This window comes from Neophocaena asiaeorientalis, unplaced genomic scaffold (assembly GCF_003031525.2).
Source record: "Neophocaena asiaeorientalis asiaeorientalis breed wild unplaced genomic scaffold, Neophocaena_asiaeorientalis_V1.1 scaffold14, whole genome shotgun sequence".
Taxonomy (NCBI): Eukaryota; Metazoa; Chordata; class Mammalia; order Artiodactyla; family Phocoenidae; genus Neophocaena; species Neophocaena asiaeorientalis.
Genome location: NW_020175192.1, coordinates 12,379,110 through 12,398,534, shown reverse-complemented (window position 1 = coordinate 12,398,534; position 19,425 = coordinate 12,379,110). Strand labels below are relative to the sequence as shown.

The 19,425-nt window shown below is 37.4% G+C and overlaps 1 protein-coding gene across 2 annotated transcripts in view; it reads left to right on the top strand.

The window, feature by feature from the left end:
* The first annotated feature begins 1,177 nt into the window (after positions 1 to 1,177).
* TNKS (tankyrase) overlaps positions 1,178 to 19,425 on the top strand; it is a 171,953-nt gene continuing 153,705 nt past the window's right edge. Inside the window, exon 1 of one of the 2 annotated variants that reach the window (XM_024765070.1) lies at positions 1,178 to 1,860. In XM_024765070.1, the coding sequence (XP_024620838.1) occupies positions 1,188 to 1,860 (673 nt within the window). In that variant the 5' untranslated portion in view covers positions 1,178 to 1,187. Of the gene's footprint in view, positions 1,861 to 10,891; positions 10,948 to 19,425 lie in introns of those variants that run through there. The other variant, XM_024765071.1, reaches the window with a different exon arrangement.

The window sequence follows — 19,425 nt, the reverse complement described above, 5'->3', positions numbered from 1 at the left end:
TTTTCTTTAGACACAGAAGCTCCATTTGTGTCCACTCTCTTGGAATAATGTTGTTTGTCTAAATTTCCAAAATATCTAGTTTACTATTAAACAGGAGGCAGGAAATGCAGACCTTACTGAGATTATCCCATTCATTGGTACATTGCTTTTGATGGTAGACAAAAAAAGTAGGTATAGGCAGAGGAAAAAGAGATAAAGTAATTGCTGAAGAATGGCTTCTGAAGGTGAGTGATGGATGTAGAGCAGTCAGTTTTTCATCTTAGTTTGGGAGAGGGAGGGAGGAGGGATGAGAGGAACAGACATGAGAAGGTCAGCTAAAAAGAATTCAAAAGAAAGGAACATATTCGTAATTATTTGGGTCAAGCTTAAGGTGAGAAATAAAAGTACAGAGATAATAGAATAGAAAAAACCCACAATTTTAATAGTTAACATTTATTGAACTATTAATTCCATTTTGCAGAGGGGAACCTGAGACACAGAGAGTTTAAATAGTTTGTCCAAATTTACCCAGCTCATTCACGACAGAGCTTGAATTTCAATCCTGGCAATCCGAACCACTATTTTAAAATGGGATATTAACGAAGTACAATACATAAAGTGAGAACTCTCATTCAGATGGGAAAAAGTCTGCATTTCAAATAAAATTTACCAATGGGCTAATTATAGTTGTGTTTTATTAACGTACGGAGCATCTGTATATGTTAGCTCATTTAATCCCACTAACAATTCTGTGAGGTAGATACTAACTAGTCCATTTATCAGACAAGGGCACTTGATATTTGATAAACGACACATACCTTGCACAGAGTTCCACCTCAATAGCAGGCTCTGGAGCAAGAAAAGGAAGACTGAAGAAGACCTGGCAACTGAACGGAACAGGGCAAGGTAAGCAGGCTGAAAAGTGAGAAAGGCAGGAAAAGCTTCCCGTTTAAGCCTAGGATGGCTCCAGCTTTCAAATCTCCCCGACCAGCCCGCCAAGGAGTCACAAAGCCCGCCCCTCAGCTACAGGGCGACGCCCCCTTCCGCGGCGGTTCTCGGAGCTCCCAATACTTCCCGCCCACTCTCTGACCCCGCCCACCGCTCCCAGCATCATTTCCTGTGCGCTGGGTGCTAATTGGTCCAGCAGTCGGAAGTGAGGGCGGGCGGTGGGGCCGTTGCCGCAGTGACAGTGCTGGGGGAGTCCGAAGATGGCGGCGTCGCGTCGCTCTCAGCATCATCACCACCATCATCAACAACAGCTCCAGCCCGCCCCAGGGGCTTCGGCGCCGCCGCCGCCACCTCCCCCCCCACTCAGCCCCGGCCTGGCCCCGGGGACCACGCCAGCCTCCCCTACGGTGGGTGGCCTGGCCCCCTTCGCCTCCCCGCGGCACGGCCTAGCGCTGCCGGAGGGGGATGGCAGTCGGGATCCGCCCGACAGGCCCCGATCCCCGGACCCAGTTGACAGTACCAGCTGTTGCAGTACCACGAGCACAGTCTGTACCGTCGCCGCCGCTCCCGTGGTCCCGGCTCTTCCTGCCTCATCTGCCGTCGGGGTCGCTCCCAGCCCAGCCGGCGGTGGCAGTAACAATTCACCGTCGTCCTCTTCTTCCCCGACTTCTTCCTTATCTTCCTCTCCATCCTCCCCCGGATCGAGCTTGTCGGAGAGCCCCGAGGCGGCCGGAGTTAGCACCACAGCAACATTGGGACCTGGGGCAGCAGGACCTGGGCCAGGGGTCCCAGCAGTGAGCGGGGCCCTCCGGGAACTGTTGGAGGCCTGTCGCAATGGGGACGTGTCCCGGGTAAAGAGGCTGGTGGACGCGGCAAACGTGAATGCTAAGGACATGGCCGGCCGGAAGTCTTCTCCCCTGCACTTCGCTGCAGGTCAGAGACTTTGAATTGTTTATTAAGGGTTTTGGTGTTGGGGACGGGGGTCCGGGTCGGGAAAGAAAACAAGTTATTATGATGGAACAATGGGGGCGTGGTTATGGTTCTTCAACACTTCTCGGGAAGACTTGAGGTTCCTTTCTTTAGGTGGTGCCTGGGTAACAGGGGGCGTGGTAGGGGAACGTGTGAATCCATTCTTTTTAGCGTTTGCACAGTGATCCTTGTACTCATCCCCAAACTCCTTTACTGGTACTCAGGATATGGGTATACTTAAACTTTTTCAGTTACGAGCGTGCAGGAATAAAGTTAGATCTGAACAGTCTTAGAGTAGTTTTGTCGTTTGTTTGCTAGTTTATTTCGTTTTTGCAAGAGTAGGTCCCAGGAGGACAGTATAGACCAAAAGAAGTTTAATGTAACTCGACAAGTGTAGAAGTAGCTATCGTAGTCTTCTTAGTGGGCCAATGGGAGACATAAATGAAGTTAGTGAAACTTTCCCCCCTTTTGCAAGGAGTTTACAGTCCAGTTGGGTAGATCGAAAGGTGCCTGTATGAAACAACTGGAGAAGACTATTTGGATGCATTATGTGATGGCGGAAGAAATATAGGCTTTGAAGTTATGGACACTGCTGTTTGTTAGTTTTGTAACAGACAATTTACCTTATCTCAATTGCCTCCATTTTCTCTTGGGCAAAAGTGATATACTGAGGTTGTGTGAGGATTTAGTGAGAAGCATCTGGCGCATAAGTTCTCCCCCCAGAATGCTAATTCCTAAACGCTGGAGCACTACACACTTTTGTCTTTTTTTTTTTTTTGAGCAAGTAGTTGACTATTTTCTTTTAAAAACACATAACATATTTTTATAAAATACAGAGAAATATAAAACAAAAAGGACCATAATCTCACTGCCTAGATACCTACTATTGATATTTTAAAAAATAAAGGTAGGGCTTTCCCTGGTGGCGCAGTGGTTAAGAATCTGCCTGCCAATGCAGGGGACACGGGTTTGAGCCCTGGTCTGGGAAGATTCCACATGCTGTGGAGCAACTAAGCCCATGCGACTGCCCTCTAGAGCCTGCGGGCCACAACTACTGAGCCCGCACGCCTAGAGCCCATGCTCCTCAACAAGAGAAGCCACCGCAGTGAGAAGCCCGCGCGCCGCAATAAAGAGTAGCGCCCTCTCTCTGCAAATAGAGAAAGCCCGCGCACAGCTACAAAGACCCAACTCAGCCAATAAATAAATAATTTTATAAATTAAAAAAAATAAAGGTAATGTTATATACATTAGAAACGCTACATTAAAAATGTATATGTTGTATGTACATTGTAAAATTAATGTAGTATAGAAATATATACAATGAAAAAGCACCACGCACACACACACAAACATCAGAGGTAATACCCTGAAGATTACTTCTGCTAAGTTTCTCCTTCACTTTTTTCTGTTAATGGTAAAGCATATGTTAAACTTACTAAATACATTATTTATTTTTACCACAACTTGGAAAATATTTTTATCTTCATTTTATAGATGACACAAGTGGAGCACATACTGCTTAAATAAGCCCACGTTCACTAGAAGTAGTGGAACCTGGATTTAAACTTTGATTTTAGAGTTTGTGAAATCAAGTTTAAACAATTATAACATACCAAGTTTAAGGTCACTTTTCTTTTTTGTGAGTAATTTTGATGGAGTTTCTACTTTGGCAGTGTTTGGGGGGAAGAAGTAATTGGGGGCATATACTCCAGGAATGGTGTTCACACATTTTATTTTTTGCAGCCCATACTTAGCAGTATATTGTCACCCACACACAAACTGAGTCAAAATTTCAGGAAACAATTCTATCCCTTGCTACATGTGTTGCACTCTGATATTTTATATCCTATTCCATTTCCTTTCTTACAAATGCTGTTTGTGATCCCATTAATGAGTCATGATCAACAATATGAGAAACACTTACAGGAAATCATTATTAGATGGCTGGGTCCATTCTTGAAATGTAGCCACTACTGTTAGGAATGTAGTGAATTGAGTCATAAACAGGCTTCCATTTAAGTAGATGCATGCTCACGGTGTTGCTTATTTTAGATGAAAAATCATTTCTTTTTCTTTAGGCCAAATGATAGATCTATAATGAATGAAACGAGACCTTTTGCTTTTGCAGACTTTATTCCATATTTGACTATTTTAACACATTGTTTCACAGATCTTGTCATTTCTCACAATATTGCATTACAAGTAATCACTAACAGGTGATAGCTAGTTATATTAATTTGGGTAATAATGTACTTATTTAGGATTAGTCACACATAAAATAGTGCTTATCTCCCAAATCACATCTTCTGTTTGCCACAATAGTTACTTTATATTCTGTTTTAGTTTTATGTGTACCCAGATAAGCTAGAAGATAAACAGTAAAACAGCCCTGTAATTATGTTGTAGTTACGAGAACCTAATCTTGAACTGGCTTTTTTAGAGAAAAAAAAATAATTTTTTTTAGTGCAGTGTGGAAAAAAGAACAAAAACAGTAAAACTCTCCATGGTCTAAATGCACAACACTCTGTAGTCAATTTACCATGCTTTCATGTTTGTGTTCCTAGCATTAAAGCATTAAAGCTTTGTTAAATCTAGTCTTCTCCATCATGTGTAGCCTGGATAATTAAAAGTAATTCTCAGTTGACTATTAGTTGGTTAGAATGCTAGTCACTGAATGTCATGGAAGAGCTGTTTTAAAGATAGGAAATTGATACAGTCCCTTGGATGGAAAGGTTTAAAAATTGTAGTTCTTTTGTTGCACGAATCTTTTATTACTTATCATAGGTTGGTGTTAAACACTGACACAATTTTCAAGTGGCAGGTATTCCTTACCCTTATGGAGCTTCAGTCGGGGTGGGGGGGCGGAAATTAAATAACAACAACAACAAAACCCCACAAAGTGTATAACCTAGAGTGACAGGAAAAGTACACTATACTCTCTTTTGGAGCAGGCAGTAAGGACTCTTGTCCTGATTTTAGGTCATTTAAAGAAGAAGTCTTTCTAAAGAGATTGTTTAAAACAGGGATTTAAAGGATGAGTCCAAGCTAGCCAAGCAAAGATGGGAAGGAAGAACGTTAATTAATGCCTTTATTTCCATATAAATATAAGTGTAGTTCTATAGAGTGAAATGAAACCATTTTTAAGACCCTCTGAAGTGGTATGAACTCATACTCATATTTAAATCCTTATGCTTTTTTTTTAACCATAATTCTTTCCAGCAGCAGAATTAAGAATCCTTTCTATCTCACTGTGGATTGTGATAATTATTAGTTTAAAATGTGGCTTAGAGACAGTATTAATAATGGAATCACCGTATCCACAACTAGAAGCATAGTCTTCAGTTTCCACTGTTGATACAGGTTCTTAAAGTACTATTTCTAATACCTTCTTAAGATAGCCATATCAAAATGATCCAGTCTTTTATTGTTGACGAGTTTATATAAGACTTTTTCTTCTACAATTAAGATTCTTGACCCTGGTTTTCTATTGTTCAAAGGATGGTAGTGAAAGCTTTAGAAATAGTATTAATTTAGAACGATATATCTCCTGAGTTCAGTTCCTAGTAGTGACATATTTTTGTTATACGCGGGCCTCTTACTGTTGTGGCCTCTCCCGTTGCGGAGCACAGGCTCCGGACGTGCAGGCTCAGCGGCCATGGCTCACGGGCCCAGCCGCTCCGCGGGATGTGGGATCTTCCCGGACCGGGGCACGAACCCGTGTCCCTTGCATTGGCAGGCGGACTCCCAACCACTGCGCCACCAGGGAATACCCCTGATGACGTCTCTTTTTAAAGAAAAGTTCAGATGATGTCTTTATTTAAAAAAAAAAAAAAATGTTTAACGAAGCATTGAATTCTGAAATTTCACGGTATTTACTTTAAATTGAAGAAATTTTGAAATAGGCTTCCTGGTTAACTTTAATGGTTAACATTAATTAACATATGACTTGAATTAGGACATGTAATATGAGGTTCTTCAGTACCAAAACCAGCAAAATATGTAGGGCAGTTTTATGCTTTCTTTTGATTTGAGTGGTTTCTACATCAACACACATTTAACTATGTAGAGGTTGCCTGACTCACTTCTTTTTCTCCTGATTTTTTTCAGCATGTCCATGCTTGTCCCGCCCCCCACTTCACTGCACAAATGTAGTTTCTAGTAAAAAAAAAAACAAAACCACTATGTCTTCTAAACTGTTGCCCATCAGTGGGTAAAAAAGTGAGTCAGAATGCTTCAGTCCTGGAGTGGGAATCTTTCTGTACTTTCTATTGTCTGGCAAGGTCCTTGATTATACTATTTTATTTTTAATATCTTTATTGGAGTATAATTGCTTTACAATGGTGTGTTAGTTTCTGCTTTATAACAAAGTGAATCAGCTGTATGTATGCATATATCCCCATATCCCCTCCCTCTTGTGTTCTCCCTCCCACTCTCCCTATCCCACCCCTCTAGGTGGTCACAAAGCACCGAGCTCATCTCCCTGTGCTATGCAGCTGCTTCCCTCTAACTATCTGTTTTACATTTGGTAGTGTATATAGGTCAATGCTACTCTCTCACTTTGACCCAGCTTACCCATGAAGCCCTGCTTGTAGATTTTTTGATGATACCCATTCTGACCAGTGTGAGGTGATACCTCATTGTAGTTTTGATTTGCATTTCTCTAATGATTAGTGATGTTGAGCATTCTTTCATGTGTTTGTTGGCAATCTGTATATCTTCTTTGGAGAAATGTCTATTTAGGTCTTCCCCTTTTACCTTTCATTTCTCATAAGGCAGGAGTTAGGAAAGTTTTTCTATATATGGCCAGACAGTAAATATTTTAGGCTTCATGCCCTCTGTGGTCTCTCTTTAAACTGTGTCAACTGGTCAGCTCTGCTTTTGTGCCATGAAAGTATCCATAGACAATACATAAATGAATGGGTATTGTTATATTCCAATAAAACTTTATTTATAAAAATAGGTAGTGGCCATATTTGGCACAAGTGTTGTAGTTCACTGATCCCTGTCATAAGACATTGTCTGTGGTATTTTTTTTTTCATTTTTGTTTTCCTTCTTGTTTAGTCTTTACTTCTGGAATAACCTTTTATTTTGAATTATTTTCTGAGTTCTGTCATCTTATTTCTAATTCACATATGCTAGTTTTTCATATCTTACATCATTTGCACATTGTCTTTTAGCTAATATTGAAATAGTAGAGCATAATTTTGTCTTTTTTGGGCATTTTCTTCTAGTATATTGTCTATAGGGATGCTTTTCTGCTCAAATTCTTCTTATAAGAACTTTACACGGGATTTGACCTCATTTTTTTTCTACCGCTCATTTTTACAGAAATTAATTGCTAAGTAATTTCAAGGATAAAAATAGAGGTCTGAGATGTTGAGGGTAACTCCCCTTGTCCTTCCTCCTCATGTTGGACATGCAGGTCTGACCTAGAATAGATGAAGTCTCACAGAAAGGTTTGCAGGATCATCTCTTACAGTAGTAGCATTTAAATTATGAAACATCATTTTATATCTTAGTTTATATAGCCTACATGCCACTTTCTAGAGAGCCTTTACCAGAGACATTGTGCTAAGGGCATTTTATAGTTAAGATGTCTTTCTCATAGTCTGTTTACATAGAAGTTTTAATAACAAGAAGTTTAGTCACCTGCCTTTTTTTCCTCCCCTGGGGCATCCCTTTTGTTCCCAAGGAACTGAATAGATCACAGGCTAGGTGTGCCTTCCTTCCAAACCAGATGTGATTCTTTGGCAGTTAAAAGGCCAGAGAAATATATCTGGAGAATAGAATACATATCTTTAAGGACCAAGTTGTGAGCGTAAATATGTTTTTAAAAAATGGTATCTTAAGCTTAGAGCCCAGGAGAAGAAAAGTGGTCAAGGAATGTAAATCATGCAAAGAAAATGTATTTTATTTTAGTGTTAGGTTTTAGGAAGGAATCAGCATCATCATGAGTCTTGCGATGAAATGCAGTTGAAAACACTAGAGTAGCTTATACTTTTTTTTTTTTGCGGTACGCGGGCCTCTCACTGTTGTGGCCTCTCCCATTGCGGAGCGCGGACGCGCAGGCTCAGCGGCCATGGCTCACGGGCCCAGCCGCTCCGTGGCATGTGGGATCTTCCCGGACCGGGGCACGAACCCATGTCCCCTGCATCAGCAGGTGGACTTTCAACCACTGCGCCACCAGGGAAGCCCAGTAGCTTATTCTTAAATGTATTTAATAGCCTGCTTTTGCTTTATGGACAAAGAAGTGTTTCTGGTAGTTGATTGTAAAATATGTGTGAGATACGATTGAAGACACAAGAGCCTCTTAAATTCTTATTTTTCCTGTATGTCAGGGTACTTGAAGTTACTTTGGTCTATGTTTATTCTTCTGACAGGAACACTCAGAAATGTGGGATGTAGCTCTGATCTTGGGGGGCCTAATACCTGTATCATCAATGTGGATTCATAATAAGAACTGAGTAGTGTCGGTGTTCTGGGGATTTATACTAAAGCCTAGGTGCTCAAGATAACTTTGAGGTTCATTTTCTAAAAATCATTTGATTTTGAGTGATTGAGGAAAGTTATGAGTGTTTTGTTTTTGTGTGCCTACTGGGTTTTCCTTTTAAGGCTTCATCAGATATTCAGGATTGCTTTTCCCTGCAGTGAATTTCTGGGTTCTTTGTCAAGTGGAAACTTGTTTTGCCTGTTGGTTCAGGAATCTGTGTATAAAATTAAAGTAGTGTGAGCGTAAACCTTTTTTTTTGAGACTTTTTTGGGAATGTAACAGCTTCCTATTCAGTTAAGATTTGTCATTTTTGTTTTAATTGTAGAAAAAGGGGAGATAAAGTGATGTAAATTTTCCTCTCCCTTTTGCCTTTTCAGTAGAACACTAAACTAATGGTTGGTGGCAGATGTTTGTTGGTTTGTTTGTGTGGACTTGCAACTTTTTTCATTGCGGTAGATTTAAAAAAACATGAAGCAGACAATCTTTATTAACTACAAACTGAAAAAAAAAATTGTTTTAAATTTACTGATTGACCAGATCTTTGAAGCCAAGGTCCCTGTATCATCAGGTATGGTTTAAAAATAACCTAAACCTCCTGATGCCCAGCTATAATGCTTTGGAAAAACTAGGATATATGTATGTATATTATGAGCCATAAAGATCAGATGCCTTCATTCTGGTCTATCGACCAACCATAGAAACCATTTTGATGTTCTCATCCATCTTGTTAATAAATAAGATATACAGTTCTCCATTTCCAAAACTCAGGTTGTTCTCATGTTGACAATGGAAAATGGGTTTTTAAGAAAGAAATGACATGGGATTACAGTTGATAGCTACATTTTAGCTATTTTTTTCTAGTATCTTGAGAAGAGATGCCAAGCTATGCTTTTGTCTTTGCAGGAAAATGTTCTCTTTTGGAAAGAAAGAAACAAAAAAACCTTTCAGACTAATTAAAAAACTTTTAGCAAGCTATCAAAAACTTGGTTGCCCTTCCCCCCCCAAAAAAGGTCCACACAATTTAACATTAGGAAAGTGTAGCTGTTACCTTGTTAGAATTTTATGAAAGCAGATAAATTTGAGGTAAAAGGAGAAGTTCAGTGTTCAGTTTAGTGGAATGCTCGTGGTACGTGCTCTATAAATATTTGAGCAGATGAACTTTGTAAGTTAACACTTCTGATTTCTGATATTGTCTTTCTTAAATGTATAAATGGTAATTCTTATATATTAGTCTAGTTCTTTGTCATCAAAGTGCTTTTACTGCTCTGTTGGCATATAAACGAATAAATTTAGTATTGATATTGTTGCTAAATAATAGTAAAAGCTAATAAAAATAACAACAAAAAAGCTTTCAAGTGAATTTTGCACTTTCCCTGTGTTATTTAATCCTTACAGCAATCACACGAGATAGGTTTTAACTCTGTTTTACAGATGAAGAAACCGAGACTCAGGTGTCTTGTCTAAGGTCACATAGCTGTTAAGTGATGGAGCGAGATTTAAACCCCTATCTGAGTGTCCTAAAATTGTTTGGGTAATCCTACTCAAATAGAAAGTTGGTAGCAGTAAGAAATCAACTCTCTGAGTCATTTTATTATTTGACAGTTTGTTATTGCCTTCTCAAATTTGTTTTCTGAAAATATAAGTAATTGTACACATTTTGGAAAGTTCAGTAGAAAGTAGTTCATCATCTCACTACCCCAGTGCAGCTAATAATAGTCATTTTGGCATCTTTTCCCCTAGCTTTTTTCCTAGACATTTAAAATAAAGCAAAACTGCATATAGATGCTCTCTTAAAACATGACTAGGATTAGATCGAGACCATGCTTTTAGTAAGTAGGCTGTTGGAACATTTGTGATTAATAGAATATTGGACTCTGATCTTTTGATCAGTTGCTAATTAAACATAAAAAGTGTGATTGGAAGTAATCTTCGAAGAGCCTCGTAGTTTAATGGAAGAAGGATATCTTAGCAATTCCTTTCTTTAAAAAACTACTTAAATTTGTTAAAAAATCTCAAAGATAAGCTGCTGTATGCTTTGATTCATGGAAGCAGTCAAGAAAAAAACCATTTTGAACAGTAAATAAAGCATATGGGAGTCACAACAATTTGAAAGTTTAATGCCCCTGAACTGATAGTTTAAAATGGTTAAGATGGTAAATTTTATGTTAAAGGTATTTTACCACAATTAAAATTTTTAAAATGGGGATGGATGTCTATCATAGTGTGCATTATGGTCTCTCCATTGTCCTTAGAGAGAACTCATTTCTTAATATTACCAACATGAAATATGGAAAGTAGCATATTTAGCAGTGCTACGTTGAGGATACCCTTTCATCTCTTTTGTTAATTCACATTTTTGAGAGTCACTGTCCTCCTTCTTTGGCAGTATGAAACTAAGTATTCATGAGGTGTTTATGGAAATTCAAAAGAACTTCATGCAGCTTGTTTAATTAACAGTCATTGAGACAATTTCATAGTGTGTTTCCCCCCTTTGGTCTTTTTTCAGGAATCTGGCATGAATCCTAAGGTTTTATAGTGGTTCAATGACAACTCAATAAATGTAAGTGCTGTAAGGAGCAAAATGATGGAATGGCATCAGTTCCTGCCCTTGCAAAAATTTATAGTCAAAATGCAGTAGTTCTCAAACTTTTGATCTCAGGACTCTTTTACACTCATAAAAATAATTGAAAGAGTTTTTGTTTATATATATTATATTGATGGAGATTTATATTAGTACTTAAAACTGAGAAAATAAAAAATTCTATTCTGTGTTAGAGTAAATCACACTTTCAATGAAAAGTAACTGTTTCCTAAAACAAAGATTAATGAGAAGAGAGGCATTACTTTACACTTTGCTAGTCACGTTAATGTCTGACTTAATAGAAGACAGGCAAATTCTCATCTGCTTCTGCATGCCATTTGTTGTGCTTTATTACATATATTGAAGTATATTTAGAAAATCCTGCTTTAAACAGATATGTAGTTGGAAAGGAAGGAATATTTTAATAGCATTTTCAGATAATCATAGATTTTTTTGTTTGATACTACACCCAGACTTGACAAGTAGTCTTAAAGGTTAGTTGCAATGTGGAATCTGAAGCCATATCAATAAATTTTTCATACTCTGTTATGTATGAAATGAAATCCATTGGTCTATCTTATATAAATGGATTTTATAGCTATACACATTTAAGTATCGAGAAACTTTTAAGCTCATGGTGGCAGATGCAAGTTTTAAAAAATTCTCATTTTTTGCTTGAAAGCTCACATTTTATCATTGGGAGCAAATACTGTTTGTTGTTTTCCTTGAGGTGACAGGCTCACTTTGTTCATTCTTGAGAAAAAGTGACAGGCTCACTTTGTTCATTACCAAATACACAGGTCAGACAGAGCTCAAATGGTCTCATAAGTGTTGTTCCTCAAGACAACCATACTTTGTTGTGTAGCAGAAGTGCTTAATGTGTATTTCTTATTTTGCCACAAGAATATTAAAAAAGATACATACTGAGGGGTTGGAATTTAATAAAATTAATATTTACATTTTCATGAAGGACATTCTTAAGTGAAACTGGTGGCTTTTTTTTTTTTTTAAACTGTGAGGGCCTGGTGGTGAAAAATTCAATGACTAATATATGTCCATATATGTCAGCTCTACAGAATACAATGTATAGTTTGCTGCCACTGTTTTGGTTCATGCCAAGATGCCAGCAGTTTCACCTACCATTGCTTTTGCACCATCATGAGCACCATGAGTACATTTTCCAAATGTCCAACACATGATGTTATAAGATCTTGCACTATAACTGTCTTGACAGTAAGAAAGCTAAAATCATCTTAATATTATTTTGTAAATGGTTTTGACTTCTCAGACCCCCAGAAAGTGTCTCAGGGATCACCAGGGGACCATGGACCACACTTTGAAAACTGTGGAGCTAATACAAATAGATATTAATTTTGTTAACATTCTTTTGAGAATCTGATACTAGGTATGGACATTTTCCCCAGAAAGATATACTTAAATAGCAAAATTTACATGTAATTTTCAGAGGATTATAAACTTCCAGAAGCACTAGAGCTATGGTTCTCAAACTTTGCATCAGAGTCACCAGGAAGGCTTTGTTAAAACAGGTTGCTAGGCCACACTCCCAGGTTTGTCATTCAGTTGGTCTGGAGTAGTCTAGGAATTTGCATTTTTGTGTTCATTCTCTTTGGTACTTCATGAACCCTTATTAATCTGAAATTTTATATTTTCCTTTAATTATGAGACATCCTGTCATTATTTCTACGTATATCGTTCCTCTCTTCCAATCCTCTGTCTTACCTGTTTTTTCTCATTCTCTGCTTCTGTTTATCCCTTTCAGAATTTTTTTGCTAAGTTCTTCTACCAGTTTTTCCTCAGGAATTTCTCCTTTGTTTCTATTATTATTCAGTCAATTTATTGTATTCTTTATTTCTCCTGTTATATTTTTCATGATAATATTTCCAGTTGGTTTTACTTGGTAGATTTTTGTTCTCGTGTTTTCAGTATTCTCCAGTTTTTCTCTAGCAACATTTAATATGCCAATTTTAAATGTTTTTTTTTGGTCTGTTAATTCTGCTTTTATTTGCTCTTTCATGGTACTTGCACTCCTCAGACATCTTATTATTTTCTGCTGTGAGCTTATATTCCCTAGGAACTAACAACTATTTGGGCCAATATTGCATTTGTTTGGGAGGATGAGTTTTGATGGGGGTCCGGTTTAGGACTGGTGAAAAACCTGTGTTCTAGGTTTTGGTTCTCCACGTGGTCTGAGGCAAATAGGGACATGCCTCAGGGTAGAGAGGCTCTGGATGGTGGTTACATCGTAGTTGTTGAGGATTTCACTGAGCAATTGCACAAGGTGAGTGCTATCACTGTCGTGTAATTGCCTAATTGGGAGTCCACCTGTACTTTGCTTCCCACCTCAGCCAAGTTCCAGTATTTTACCTTGATGTTACCCCTTCTCTTTTGGCTAGAGGTGTGCTGTAGATACTGCTTTCATATTCCACAGCACAGGGGACAATGTGATAATGTTGAGGAGTGAAAAGGACACAGATCACTTTCCTCTGGCCTGTCTTCTGTCCAGGATAACTGATCTTCTGCAATTAAGCTCATGTTTCTTCCCACAATGGCACCCAAGCATTTTTTTTTTTTCTTCCCAAGGAGGAATGATTTCTTACAGTGTTTTTTTGTTTGTTTTGTTTTTTTAAGCTGGAATCTGGGATTTGTCTTGTACCCTTTTGCTTCTGGTGATTTCCCAATGTTTTTGGAAAAAACACATTTTTAACTGTGTTTGCTAATGAAATACTTTTATCTGAGTATAAGTGTTTTCCTTTCTAAATCAGGTTCTATAAAATGGAAAAATTAATTGGTCAGAGTCCACCTTTGATAAATGAAAAATATATGCAACATCATTGCTTTATAGAAGTCATTTTGTAGTTTGTTTTCTAAACTGTTATTTTAGAAATAACGGAATATACTCTTATAAGTCTTAACCATGACTTCTGATCTAATGAAGTGTAAAATAGTTCTTTATTTAAAGGCTAATAGAGTTAGAAGAGGAAGCAATTATGACTAATGTTAAGTAGAAAATGCATGTTTCTTTGTCATAGAACATTTCTTATAAAGTAAGCAGAAATCTATTATTAGGTACCTACAGTTCTGTGTATATTGGACTGCATAAATTTAACCCAGTGTATAGAAAACCTTTGACATTTTAAAGAATATATCACAAGACTTTCAAGACTTTCCCCAACTCCCAGCTTAGAACATAATTCTGGGGCATATAATTTCCTTCATAAAAAGTAGTAAAACTAAAAACTTTAAAAGACTAGAAGATAGGCCTGTACAAAAACGTTAATAGAATTACCCATCATGTTGAGAGGGGTCTGCTCTGCTAGGTACTCCTAATTTTGAGGCTGCCTTCTGCACATCAGCCAAGATACAGGTGTGATTCAAATTATTTTTCTTCCAGTTTTATTGAGATATAATTGACATATAGCACTGTATAGTTTCAGATGTACAGCATAATGATTGATTTACGTACATCATGAAATGAGTACCACAATAAGTTTAGTGAATATCTGTCATCTCATATAGATAAAAAATAAAAGGAAAAGAAACAAATATTTTTTCCTTGGATGAGAATGCTTAGGATTTACTCTCTTCATGTATAACATAGAGCAGTGTTAATTCTGTTTGTCCTGTTGTACATTACATCCCTAGTACTTATTTATCTTGTAACTAGAACTTGTACCTTTTGACGATTTTCATCCAGCTCCCCCTCCTGCCACCCCCCCACCGTCTCTGATAACCACAAATCTGATCTCTTTTACTATGAGTTTGTTTACTTTTAAAAATATTTATTAATTTAAATTTATTTATTTATTTATGTATTCATTTATTTATTTATTTATTTTTGGCCGCATTGGGTTTTCGTGCTGCGCACGGGCTTTCTCTAGTTGCCGCGAGAGGGGGCTGCTCTTCATTGCGGTGTGCGGGCTTCTCATTGCGGTGGCTTCTCTTGTTGCGGAGCACAGGCTCTAGGTGTGCGGGCTTCAGTAGTTGTGGAGCACGGGCTTATTAGTTGCTCAGCGGCATGTGGGATCTTCCGGGACCAGGGCTCAAACCTGCGTCCCCTGCATTGGCAGGCGGATTCTTAACCACTGTGCCACCAGGGAAGTCCTTGTTTACTTTTTAAATACAATTGACTCATGACATTATATTAGTTCCTGGTACACAACATAGTGATTCGATATTTCTATACATTACAAAATAATCAGTTATCATTTGTCACTATACAAAGATATTACATTGTTATTGACTGTATTCCCTATGCTGTACGTTTCATCCCTATGATTCATTTATTTTGTACCTGGAAATTTGTATCTCTTAATTTCCCTCATCCCCCAACTCCCTTCTCCTCTGGCAACCACCTGTTTGTTCTCTGTATCTGTGACTCTGTTTCTGTTTTGTTATATTTGTTCATTTGTTTTGTTTTTTACATTACATGTAAGTGAAATCATAACGATATTCGTCTTTCTCTGTCTGACTTATTTCACTTAGCATAATACTTTCTACATCCATCCATGTCACAAATGGCAAGATTTTCTTCTTTTCTTATGGCACAGTAATATTCCTCTGTGTGTGTGTGTGTGTGTGTGTGTGTGTGTGTGTGTGTATGTATGTGTATAATACCTTCTTTATCCATTCATCTGTTGATGGACACTTAGGTTGCTTCCATGTCTTGGCTATTGTGAATATGCTGCAATGAACATAGTGGTGCATATATCTTTCTGATTTAGTGTTTTTGTTTTCTTCAGAAAAATACCCAGAAGTGGAATTGCTGGATCATATGGTAGTTTTTTTGAGGAACCTCCATACTGTTTTCCATATTGGCTACACCAGTTTACATTCCTACCAGCACTACACAACAGTTCCCTTTTCTCCACATCCTCACTAACACTTGTTATTTGTTGTCTTTTTGATGATAGCCATTCCAACAGGTGTGAGCTAATAGCTCATAGTAGTTTTGATTTGCATTTTCCTGATGAATAGGGATGTTGAACAACTTTTAATGTGTTTCTTGGCCATCTGTATGTCTTTGGAAAAATGTCTGTTCAGGTCCTCTGCCCATTTGTAAAATTGGGTTGTTTGTTTTTTTAATGTTGAGTTGTATGAGTTTTTTGTATATTTTAGATATTAACCCCTTATCAGATACATCATTTGCAAATATCTTCTCCCATTCAGTAGATGGCCTTTTCATTTTGTTGATAGTTCCCTTCATTGTGCAAAAATTTGTAGTCTGATGTAGTCTCATTTGTTTACTTTTGCTTCTGTTTCTCTTCCCTGAGGAGACACATCCCTATTGCTAAGACTGATGTCAGAGAGCGTACTGCCTGTGTTTTCTTCTAGCAGCTTTATGGTTTCAGGTCTTACATTTAAGTGTTTAATCAATTTTGAATTTATTTTTGTATATAGTGTGAGAAAGTAGTTCAGTTTGATTCTTTTGCATGTAGCTGTCCAGTTTTCCCAACATCATTTATTAATTTTTAATTCAGTACAGTTATAAGTTACTGTGTTTAATGGACCTTTAGAGATGCTCACGGATATCTAGAACTACTGGTATTAAATTGCTGAATGATGACTTTGTTAGCTGGGAAAGAAAAGTTACTTTAGGAACCTTACAGCTATTATTGCATAAATGTGTCATGGCTGAAATTTGTTTCATTGAAAGTAATTTTATTGTCATTGTTTTTTTTTTTTTTAATGCTTTTATGGGGGTGGAGGTGGTTTGGTATACTTAAGAAAGTAACCAGGCTATTCTGATATTTTAGGTTCAAGTTTTTCCTAATGTTTTTTGAGAGAACAGTGAACACGTCTCATCTGTCACCAAGTAACTTTTTATCTTTCCCAACTTACTTTATGTTATGTCTTCTGTCAGGATATATATATAAAGTTCATGAGTTATTTTGCTAGACAGTCCCAAACTTATTTTATTGTTACTTTGAGTGTCTTTTGAGTATAATTTTTTTGCACTTAAGGAAAAAAATTATAAATAAGTATATGTGAGAGATGCAGTATAAATTTTTTCATTGGTTTTATAAGTATAAGTCAATGAATTTAGCAGTTCAAATGATATATAGTGCTTGTGACTTTGCTGACAGTCCAATTAGGTCGAAAGAGTCTTTAAGCTATGACTTTGCTACTATAAATTAAAACGTCACTTTTTTTTTTTTTTTTTTTTTGCGGTACGCGGGCCTCTCACTGTTGTGGCCTCTCCCGTTGCGGAGCACAGGCTCCGGACGTGCAGGCCCAGCGGACATGGCTCACAGGCTCAACCGCTCCACGGCATGTGGGATCTTCCCAGACCGGGGCACGAACCCGTGTCCCATGCATCGGCAGGCGGACTCTCAACCACTGCGCCACCAGGGAAGCCCAAAACGTCACTTTTTAATACTCCAAACAGTTTAGGTTTTTCTCCTTTTATTAAATTTTAGAATGCATTGTTGTTATTTACAAGATTTAACATTGCCCAAGGTTGTTCCTTTGAAGCTTTAAGTTTAGGCAGTTTAAAATGCTGAACACTACTGAAACAAATTACTGTCTCTATGAACTCAGATCTAGTGAATAGATACCAATGACCTTACATTTGATATTGAAACATTTTTGAGTGGTTTTAATTGAAACTCTTAACATTAGAATAAGAAACTTGGTACGTATATTGGGTTTAGGTAATGTGTAATGAATTTAGGTTTTCCTCCAGTGCCAGCACAATGCTTTCCACATAGTATATTTTAAAATTTCTTTGAGTATGTGAAATAATGTAATTGTTTCTCCTACTGCTTAGGGGAAAGAATGTGCTGAAATTTACAAGAGGTTCCTATTACTTAGTTTGGTTAGGGAAGAAGAATTCATCAGTGTGAACTTTTTATTGCTACTTCGCTTGCCCTGCTGAAATTCAGACTCTGTTACTTATGACTCAGAGGTTCTGCGTGATCTGGTTTTACTGACCTTTCCTAATGCACCACTGCCCCTTCCATCCCCAAAGCAATGAAAACCTTAAAATACCCAATAATCCTTGACAGATATGCATAGGGTATTAATGGAGAAAAATAGAAGAACATAAGAGACCTCAATTGAAGGAGAGGTATATCATACATATGGATTAGAAGACTCAGTACTTAAAATTTTCAACTTTTCAGAATTAATTCTAATCAGTAAGCTTTTAAAGAAAATAATTTCCAACAGGCTTCTTCATGGAACTTGAAGATATTTATATTGAACATCAAAAAACAGTAATAGCCAATATAATTTTTTAAGAGGAACCGGGTGGATTGACATTGCCCTACTCAATATCTAGGCTTATTTTGAAGTTAAACTGTTGAACAAACAAACTGATGGAAAAGAAAAGATACGGAAAAAAATAAAATTAGATCTTTAACTCACACCATACTTACAAGATCTAAATGTGAGAAGCAAGATTATAAAAGTAATCTAAAAGAAAATATAGGAAAGTATGTGAATAGGAAAGATACTTTAAAGATCACATAGGAAGCACAAACCATGCTTCCTATGTATGTAGGGAAAGATTGTTTAAGTTTAAAACTTGTCTGAAATCAAACACAATGTAAACAACGTTTAAAGACAAGCCATAAACACAGAGAATATATTTATAATGCATATAACCAACACAAGATTGGTGTTCAGAATATATAAAGAACTCCTACAAAACAATAAAAAAAGACAAATGAAAAATTGGGCCAAGATATCTGTCTGATAGTTGACAGATGAAACCTAAATTGTCAGTAAATACATGAACAGATGTTTGTATCAATTTGCATGGATTCAGCTATAGATATTCCAGAACTCAACCAACAGAAACTTAAAGCGTAAGGACATTTATTTCCTGCTTGACAAGTCTAGAGGTAGGAAGTTCAAGAGTTGGTCCAGTACCTTATGAGCATAGGAAGGATCTGTGCCATTATTTTCATAATTCCCTTGACCTTCTTATCATTTCAGTGGCTTCAGATGTCACCACCTTTTATGAGAAATTTTCTAAAAATAGAGAGGAAAGGAGAAAAGAGAAAGGGACCCTCTTCCTTCATACACCTTCTCTTAATGGGGAGAAAAATCTTTTCAGAAGTTTCTAGATTTTCCCTGCTGTCTCATTGCCAGTCACTGACAGAGAGGAATGAAATCACCTTTCCGGCTTAGAGTAATCAGGAGTCACTCCCTGGACTGGGGAAAGGATTGCCTTCTCTTAGCATATATTGTCTGTCCAATTCCTGAGCAAAATAGAATTTCTGTTTGCCAGCAAGAAAAGGGGATAATTAGAAAAAGCATTTGACAAAATTCAAATCCATTTATGATAAACAGTCAACAAAGTGGGTATAGAGGGAACATAACTCAACATAATAGAGGCCATATATAACAAGCTCACAGCTAACGTCGTACTCAGTGGTGAAAAGATGAAAGCTTTTCCTTTAAGATCAGGAACAATACAAGGATGTCCACTCT